At 38.4% G+C, this 10,000-nt stretch overlaps 1 protein-coding gene across 1 annotated transcript; it reads left to right on the top strand.

The window, feature by feature from the left end:
* Positions 1 to 739: 739 nt before the first annotated feature.
* LOC143590403 (uncharacterized) lies at positions 740 to 2,908 on the top strand. The gene is made up of 3 exons (XM_077070896.1): positions 740 to 754; positions 1,278 to 2,288; positions 2,402 to 2,908. The coding sequence occupies exons 1-3, from the start codon at positions 740 to 742 to the stop codon at positions 2,576 to 2,578; spliced, it is 1,203 nt and encodes a 400-aa protein (XP_076927011.1). The 3' UTR covers positions 2,579 to 2,908.
* The last annotated feature ends 7,092 nt before the right edge of the window (positions 2,909 to 10,000 follow it).

Here is a 10,000-nt window from a genome sequence, read left to right as displayed (position 1 = left end):
TTCAATTACCATTTTTATTAGATCGTACTATCTTTATTGTATCGTATGTTTCACTGATGCGTACATTTGTTATAAAATAAGGGAACACCTCTTAAATTGTAACTTTGACTCACTTATTCACCTAACCAGCAATTTGACCAAAATTTATTAACTATAACCGGTTAACCGTGGACACGTCTCTATAAAGTCTATTCCGTTCAAAAGAAGCCACATGGATACGAAACGTGACCTTTTAATCGAGTTATACTTTGTACAGAAGTATGTAATCGTTTAACACTGCCAAATGTTTATAGTTTTTATATATTTCATCAATATAGTTATTTAGATACACTTTGAGGTTGTCTGGTAGCATAAATGATTTTCTGTTAAACTGACATTGACAGTTTAATAATATATGTGCAGACTCTGCATCTGAGTACCAATTGAAGCCTGAAACGAAATCAATAATACACGGTCAAGATTCTGGTGCTGCTGAGGACTTATTGAATTCCATGAACAACATCACGGACTATGATTGGTAAGCCTTGTAGCTTCTTTCATAAATTTGTAAGGGTATCTCTTTTTTCCAGAGTTGAAATGACTAAATCCAGTGAAAGGTACCACCTTTCATGCACGATATGTAGACCTAGGCTCTCTGGAAATAGCCATTGTTGCTCTGGTAAAAAAATGATTACTTTTGTCATGACCCATATGCTGTCCAGTTCTTTTCAGAAATGGACCACACTTAAAAGTTAGTAACATGTACTGTTATCATGTAAGCTTTGCTCATCAAATAGAAGTTTGTAATATTTGTGTCATTGTGTGTACTCCATTTAGGTCCAAAAAGAGTTCTATGCTCATACGCAAGTGCCAACCGAACATGGGAACTATTATACTTATAGCAATTTGATCATCACAAATCATTTATTATATTGTTTTTGTTAGCTGCATTACTTTATAGTTTACCTTTAGGGTTTAGACATTTGACCAAATCAAATAGTTTTTCATAAATTCATGTGTCTAATATGTATTGTTTTACAAATATTAATACAATAACAATATTGAAAAGAGAATAAACAATATGTTTTGAACTCAGGCTCCTTTCCCCACCCCGTCACCCGGTACCCTCGTTGGAAATCGAAGAGCAGATAACTCTTACTGATCAGACTCTGATATCTAATGGTCAATCTATTTCTCTAGAGTCCAAAGTAAGCCTCTGATTATATTTTTTTTTATGTATGTTAATGTTTCAAACAACATATATTGTTTTAGTAACAATCTTTATGTCATCTATGTAGCTAGGAAACCCCACTACAGATGTTACTTCAACAACCAGTGTATCATCCTCCAATGGTGTTAAACCTGCTAGTACCATCAGGCGACCATCGCTATCAAGAAAGGCTCCATTAATGGGACCAACCAAGCCAGCGGGCCAGATAAAAAGGTCCACAACCCCAACACCCCGACCACCCATACTTGTCAAGTCAGCATCAAGATCATCAACCCCTATTCAACGACCCTCTGTAACTGCAGCTGTCAAGTCAGCATCAAGACCTTCGACCCCAATTCAACGACCTTCTATAACTGCTTCTGCCAATGTCAAGTCAGCATCAAGATCTTCAACCCCGACTCAACGGCCCTCTGTAACTGTTTCTGCCAAGTCAGCATCAAGATCTTCAACTCCAACTCCAACTCAGCGGCCCACTGCAACTGTTTCTGCCAAGTCAGCATCAAGATCTTCAACACCAACTCAACAGGCCTCCGTAACTGCTTCCTCGAAGTCAGCATCAAGATCTTCAACCCCTACTCAACGACCCTCTTCAGCCAAGTCAGCAACAAGGTCTTCAACTCCAACTCAACGGCCATCTGCAACTGTAACGGCTTCTGCCAAGTCAGCATCAAGATCTTCAACTCCTACTCAACGGCCCTCTGTAACCACTACAGCCAAGTCAGCATCAAGATCTTCAACCCCAACTCAACGACCATCTGTAACTGTAACTGCTCCTGCCAAGTCAGCATCAAGATCTTCAACACCAACACTACGATCATCAAACGCATCCAGTGGTGGTGTGAAACCTGGGATGACGAGAGGACGCGGTTATTCGAATTGGGATGATGATGTAAACCCGGTTTTGATGGGGACCCAAATGGTTGAGAGGGTTGTGAACATGAGAAAGCTGGCTCCACCAAGGGAAGATCACGAGTCTGATCAGGATAATGCATCTGGGAAGTTGTTGGTGTCCCAAAACAACTCAGGATTTGGAAGATCATTGTCTAAGAAATCGTTCGATATGGCTTTGAGACATCTGGTATGAGTCTTCTATCTATTTCCTTTTTATCACATGCAAATTTGTCTGTATATTTATGCTTCTACAATATAAGATTGAATTCATATATGAAAATGAACAATGTTTATATACAGGATATAAGGCGAAGCATGCCCGGCAATATGCGTGCATCAATCACAAAAGTTCCTGCTTCATCGGTGTATAGTGTGAGACCAGAGTCAGCTAAAACCCGAACCATAAGTGCTTCAGAGTCTCCTCTTGCAACAAGCAGCAGTGCTAGCTCTGAGGACATTCATACCACCAATCATTAGGCGGCATTGGCGGCAGGTGTTAACCGTAATGCTTCATTTTATCAAATTTCTTAGCATTTGAGAGATGCAACTGGATTCATCTTTTTTTAATAATCCCTTTGCAGTAGGTGGTTTGGATGTTCATGTTCATGCAGCAATGAACTAGTGTTTGTAACATATTGTTGTCCTATGATTCTTTTGTCTCGGGCTTGGATTATCAACTGTTTTGTGTGTAAAATTGTTCTTTGTTGTTTGAGTTTCTCCCTCGATCAGAACGTGTTATTTGTATTATGTAGATCCGGGTTTTGGACCATTTTATTTTTTTGGGTTTAGGGTTTAGAAATATTTATTTTATTTTTATGTTTATAAATTTTTCTCTCTTTTTAATGGCTATTGTTTTTCCTCAAAATTATATAGTTCTATGTTCTTAAAAAAATGTTAGTATAGTAAAATATGATGATCCAAATTCAATGTGAATAAACTATTATAAATTTCCAGTTGCGACTTAATGGTAGGAAGGATTGGATTCTTCAGTGAAGACTCAAAAGGCTGATCCTAACTTATGACACTTTGAGTGGATATTGGTAATGAATGATTTGAGCTAGGTCTTGCGAGGTTGTTAGTTCGAATCCCGAGACCATCCGGGTTTCCCTCTTGCAGTGTGTTACGTCAGAGAGTTATGCTTTTGTAGTGGCACAACTTCAAGTGGCGGTCGGCGGTATGGCTTCTTGGGGGAACGCCCAAGCCAAACTCTGAAGCAAGCGTGTGCTCGGTTAAGACAACATAGTCTGGTATGTGCACAAAATCGGGTTTTGTTAAAACCCGGAACCGGGTAGGAACCGTTTTTTTATCATCGGGTACAGCATGGAACCGGTTCCAGTCAGTAATCGGGTAGGAACCGACCCGACCCGATGGAGAAATATGGGAACCCAGTGGAACCGGGTAGGGTATGAACCGGAACCGGGTTTTACGTAATAACGAGGTACACCGGTTTTTTTTAAATTTAAACAAGTTGACCGTTAGGAACCGGTTCCAACGGCTATATGGCCGTTTTCGACCGTTGGAACCGGTTTTTTAACTACAAAAACTTTACACACATACTATAAATAGCTATGTATTGTATAAGACTTGTTAAAACACTTTCAAAACTATAAACCACACTTTAAATCACAACTTAGCTTAAACGGTTTAATGGCAAGTTGAGTTCCAACGGGTTGGAACGTCCTAATTCGGCCACAAATATTTTCTTTCAACCGATTTGCAATAGTTCTTATATTTAAGATGTCTTCTTTTACTACTTTTGAAAACATCTTGTAACATAAGTCTAAAGAAAGTTAAATCTTGACAAATGTTTTCAATGTCGAGACCTTGTTGAACAACCAAGTTGATGATATGTGCAACACATCGAACATGAAAAAAATTCCCGTAACTAGGTGGTGAATATTTTATGATAAAGTTTTTCGGCCGCCTTTGTATTGTTTGATGCGTTGTCAAACGAAATCGAAAATACTTTATTTTTCAAGTTGTAAGTCGTTATAACCTCATCAACCAATTCAAACAATTTTTCGGCGGTATGCGGGTACGAGAAGTTTTCAAAAGCGATGGTGCGTTTCATCAATTGCCAAGTCACCGGATCAACCCAATGAGTGGTGACACATATGTATGATTCGGGTAACCCGTGTGGTGCCGACCACACATCGGTAGTTAAAATCACCATCGATTCTAAAGTATGAAAAAACTAGATTAACTCTTTTTTTGCACACTCCCACAACTTGATACAATGACGTCTTAGGGTTGTACGACTTACATGCGTGTATCGCGGTTGTAGAGTTCTCGAATCAACGACGTCAACTCCGGGTCATCAAAGTGGTTAAACGGCAAACCTCGTTGAATAACGAACTTTGCCATTCTATCTTGAACTTGGTTTGTGTTGTAACGAAATAGTGTACCATTTTTACCCAGTCCACTTGGTCGGTTGCGCGAACGCCTTTCAAGGCCTTGCAAAATGGCTTCTCGATATGCTTTCTCAAAGTCGAGTTCGAATTGTGCTTTAAGAAAGTTCCACAAAGTTTGCATCGAGCCTTCTGATCACCATCGGCAGTGAGAACCAAATCCCAATTCTTCCATACTTCTTTGTTGCGGTTATGTTCGAGGACCCCAACAACTTATAGGTCATCAATAGCACGAACCGGGTCAATAAAAACGTTCTTGTTAGCCTTGTTGTTAGTATTTTTGGTGGGTGCCATAATATTTTTGAGTCGGATGGCCGGGTTTGTAAAACGAGAAGTATTTTAGATTGTTTTTGAGTTTGGTGGTGAAACAAGGGGTGAATAAACAATTTATATAAGGTTTTGGACAAGAAAAACCGGTTCCAACGGCTATATTACCGTTGGAACCGGTTACAACGGCTATTTTTCTCTCAATAACCAGTTCCAATGGCTATATTACCGTTGGAACTGGTTCCAACGGCTAGTTTTTGACCTGCAGTTGCTATTTACGTAAAATACCCGGCGGAACCGGTTATTCCGGGTAGAAACCGGAACCGGTTCCAAAATGGAACCGGGTACGAACCGATTGGGGATATAATATGTGGAACCGCGTACGGATTTCGGGTATATAAATACCCAAACCGGGTTTTAGGTACACCGGGTACGAACTGGAACTGGTTCTGGGTCGGGTACACCTGTTCGGGTCCGGAACCGGTTTTTTTGTGCACGTCTAGTCTAGCCGGAGTGAAGCAACGGGGATCTCTAAAATTGGAGAGGGCGATGGCCTAAGCACAAAAAAAAAAGTCATCGTTCTAATAGAAAAAACTATTATAAAACTGTACTTTGATTTCGATCCTATACTTGCTATTTAATTCGACTACAAACGTTATATTAGATGAAAATTAGGTTATAACTTATAACTCATCATAGTCAACACATACATGTTAAATATATTGTAGTTATTGTAATAAGATTTAAATATATATCAATTCTCCAAGGGTGAATGTTTACCCTTTTCGGTTTCTATGTCAAATATTTTATTGTCTTTTGACATTATTTATTGTGACTAATGTAGATCACCACTTACTAGAAAATTCATATATAAATATTACATGGTATTAGTTGATGGTAAAACCCAATATACTTGGATTTATCCCTTTAAGTTATAATCGGAGACCTTTGAGAAAATTGCTTAATTTCATAAATTTATCAAAATTCCAAGTAAATATAAATCTTGTTGATTTGATCTAGCCAACTCTAAATGGCTAGAATTCTGGTTTTGATGCCCTCAAACTTCCCAATAATTTGGGAAATCGGAATGCATGATTCGTCGACTAAACGAGATCATGTTTACCCTCCTCACACATGCTTCATCACCTCAAAATTTTTAGGTTGAAGCACTCCACGTAGCAACATATCTCCATCATATTTTACCCACCAAACTTCTAAATTACCATCACCCATGGCCGCCCTTTATCAACAATATCCTAGTATGATCATTTACATGTTTTTGGATGTGCTTGTTATCCGAATGCCTCAACAACACGCCTACACATACATAGTCCCCGCTCATCCTTGTGTGGATTCCTCGGTTACCCGACCAATTTCCAGGAGTACCAATACATCGAACATTCCACTGGAAAAATATTTGGTCTCGCCATATCACATTTGAAGAGACAAAATTCCCGTTTCAAACTATATCTTCTCCACAACAAACCGACTACTCTTTTTTGGATTTGGACACCCCATCGCCATTGTCGTTCCAATAGGCCCGGTCCATAAAACCTTCCTCTCCACTTTCTCAGACAGATCCACCTCAAACCACCTCGCCTTCTTACACCCCCACTCGAACATCTCACCCTCACATCACTCCTAACACCACGACCCAACAATCTAACCTTCGCCCACCTAACATGTAGCTCCCTCATCGGCCCAATCAACAAATACATCAGCCAAACCACCATACCCACTGATCACCCCACACCCGAAAATAAAAATCTTCCATACCAAGATACTGACCAAAATACTTCTACCACCCTGATGTATAAGAAATTATACATCTTACCAACACTAAAATATCTCCAAACATGTACAATTTCGGCAATTATATTAGAATAAATAACCACTAGTGTTTATAATTTCTATCTATAGGTATATATAGTCCCAAGAAATAAAACAAGCTAAAATACGAAGAAAAACAAAGATAAATAGTGAAAACTAACTCAACACACCCCATGGTGAATCAAGATATGTGCATGCCTAGAGCATACGAAGTAAAGACAAAAATCAGTAAATCAAGACATGACCATGTTAACCAAGACACACCCCATGTTATCAAAAGCAATAAGAGAAGACAAAATAGAAGGTTCTGAAGCAACCACAACCATTCCTTTCCAAAAAACGGCCATTCCTTCAGTACAAGAAAAAGGACAAAACAGAAGGAGTTGGACTGTTGTGGACTCACCACGTCCGTGCCTTGCTTAACACGACCGTGTTACCCTTGAGCTGTACAGCCTAACATGGACAATTAATGCAGCAGGACAAAAATAACGACACGACTGTGCCTTGCTTAGCTAGGCCGTGCCTTGAAGATCTGATCAGCCTATAAATTGAATTCTCTTCTCCTTCATTTAATGAACTTGAACACCCCTTGTGTAACATTCCCAAAAGTTCGATCCAAAAATGGCAAGTTAGTAAAACTAAAGGGGTTTAAAAAAAAAATAAAAAAAAAATCTTGACTTACTGACCCATGATGGGCATAGCCAAAGAGGCCATCGCGATACGCGATGGTCCTTGATGACACATCAATACGTGTCACCCGGAGGTGACACATGGCATACGACGCGACACGTGACAGGCCACGTGTCAACACGTGGCAGAGGGTGGTTAAGACAGTGACACGTGTCCGCCACGTGGCACTCTCTGAGTAACGCGTGTCATCACGATACGCGATCGTGTCATCACGATACGCGATGACCAAAAGGAAAGGTTCCATCGCGTATCGCGATGGGACCGAATTTCAGCTATAAATAGGAGCCTTCATGGCTCATTCCATTCACACCAAAACCCACTCTCTCTCTAGAAACTTTCTCTCTCTACCTCGGTTTTTCGTGCCACCGACGGGAAAACTATAACCTCGTAATCCGTACCATATACCAACGACACATCGAAGTTCGTACCAACAAACCCGACGACCGGCGCACCTCGTTTTGCGTGCCGACCTCGTAACGCATGACGACCCCGTAAACCGTGCCGACCTGACATTCTGCCTCGAAGTACGTGCACGACCCGGCAACCCTCGAACGTTGCCTCGATTTGCGTGCCGAGGAGTTGTTGATCAAGATTCTCAAAGTACGTGCAAACGTCGAAGTGCTGCCCGAGAATCTAGAAAATAATAAGCTAAGCAAGGTAAGAGTTCTGTCCGAATAAAATATTAATAAAATAATAAAGGCTTAGACCCTAGTCAGGGGTATAGCCTAGACCTTGATCAAAGAATTATAAATATAATGAATAAATTAAAATAATGTTTCTTTAAGAAAGATGTAATTTTTAAAGGATATAGTTAATACATTATTTCTTCATTTCTAAGAAATATAAGATATTAACAAAGGATAGAGATAATTGACGTTTCTTCCTGAAGAAGAAACATATCACATAGTTAGCAAATATAGAGAAAGATTTCATATCAAAATATTTCATTCAAACAAAAGATCAATCAAGGTTTAAGCTATCAAAACCAGACTAAAGGTCTGTAGCCGGATTAAAAGACGATCCGGGTATTTATATAAACCTATTTTATTATAGGTCAACCATTCAATCAATCATTCATTCATTCATTCATTCACAAAGGTTTTCAAACGAGATCACCACATCATTCACAACAGACAGTCACAGGTGAATACGTTAAACCTTTTTCAGTCAAGATAAACAGGTTGTTTATCTTTACAAAGACAGTCAAATAAAGATTTATGGGATTACGTGATCCCTATTAAAAATACAAGATAGAAAATAAAAGCAACTCAGACCGAGTACACATGTGTCTGGATCCAAACATAATCAATCTAGTCTATCAGTCAAGGCTACGTGGCCCCAGACTAGAGGTCATAATGAAAGTTCTCCAAAGGGTGTCAATTCCCGGAGAACCTTAATTGTGTGTGTATGGCAGTGGCACAATCCCAGAAATAATAGACGTTTCTGCTTAGATTTTTTCATGAAAACTATCTTGTCAGTCAAAGAAAGATTTATAAAATGTCTTTAGAGTCAACAATTCACCAGCATATCGCTGACGTATTTCCCCCCCAAATATTACAGGAAATAAAGTTAGCATAGGTAGCATGGAATTATAGCCAACTCATGGAGATAGATGCTCGCAAGGTAGAGATGGCTCAATATTTTAAATTATAAAAATATTGCAAACAATATTTAAACAAAGTTTTATAAATAAAACAAAAGTTTGAAAATCAAACTCTTGAATGTTTATTATTCGAGAAGATTTATATTAAATCAAATATTTTGTTATATTTTACAAATAAATTAATGTTTCAAAACATAAATTAATATTTTATTATAAACTAAAGACTTCCGCTAAAACTCTGATATATTTTCAAAGCAGGTACCAACTATTAGTCACACGCCTAGGCCCTAAGTGCGGGTGTGACAGGTTGGTATCAGAGCCATCGATCTTAGCGAATTAGGTATTTAATCATACCTAGGATTTGATCAAATTTAAGTTTATAATCATTACTATTCAATTAAGAATAACCATTAAATGATAAAAATTAAATGCGAATAAAATATAACAAGTACGGATAATATAGGAAAACTCGCTCCTAAAATAACTTCGTACAGATGTGTGATCGTCAATCTAGCAAAGAATTCGTTAAGCTTCGATCCGGTAAAGAGAAAGGCTATATGGGAATATCTTTTCTCCCAATTCCTATATTTAGTGACGAAATACCCAACAACATTAGAGGAAGATTCCGATTCGTTTGTTTCCAACATCCCGCTAGCCAAGATTATTCCAAATCAGAACACGTATGGAGACGTATCAAGTAGATCCAAGAGACCAATGGTGTCGAAAGGAAAGGAAGTAATGACTTATCCAGAAGAAAATCCTTAGGGAAAGGAATATTATTCAACAATGCAACATCATTACTTTACTTATAATAAAGGAATGGATGCTGAAGAAAGACAAAAAGAAAAGAAGAAAGGAGAAAATGTTAAGAAGGACGACAAGATCAAGAAGTTGATTATTCAATGGAAGAAATAAGAATCTTAGTAGTTCTAAACAATGCAAGTACCGTGTAATCTTGTAATAACATAAATAAAAGATGTATTTAAATTTCCTCGAAATTAGTAATGTATCTTTTATAAAGAATTATGTCAAGAAAGATTACACAAACTCTCAAGATAATTCTTCCAAGTACATCTGGAAGTAAGAGAGTAATAGCTAACA

The sequence above is a fragment of the Bidens hawaiensis genome, unplaced genomic scaffold (assembly GCF_021521415.1).
Source record: "Bidens hawaiensis isolate Kalapana, Puna unplaced genomic scaffold, B.hawaiensis_p1.1 tig00038527_1, whole genome shotgun sequence".
In the NCBI taxonomy this organism is placed as follows: Eukaryota; Viridiplantae; Streptophyta; class Magnoliopsida; order Asterales; family Asteraceae; genus Bidens; species Bidens hawaiensis.
This window is presented reverse-complemented; position numbering and strand designations above follow the sequence as displayed.

What these genes read in the sequence shown, in the direction of transcription:
- LOC143590403 (XM_077070896.1), top strand. An exon ending in ATATGGCTTTGAGACATCTG is followed by an intron (nt 2,289 to 2,401) that starts GTATGAGTCTTC and finishes GTTTATATACAG; the next exon opens with GATATAAGGCGAAGCATGCC.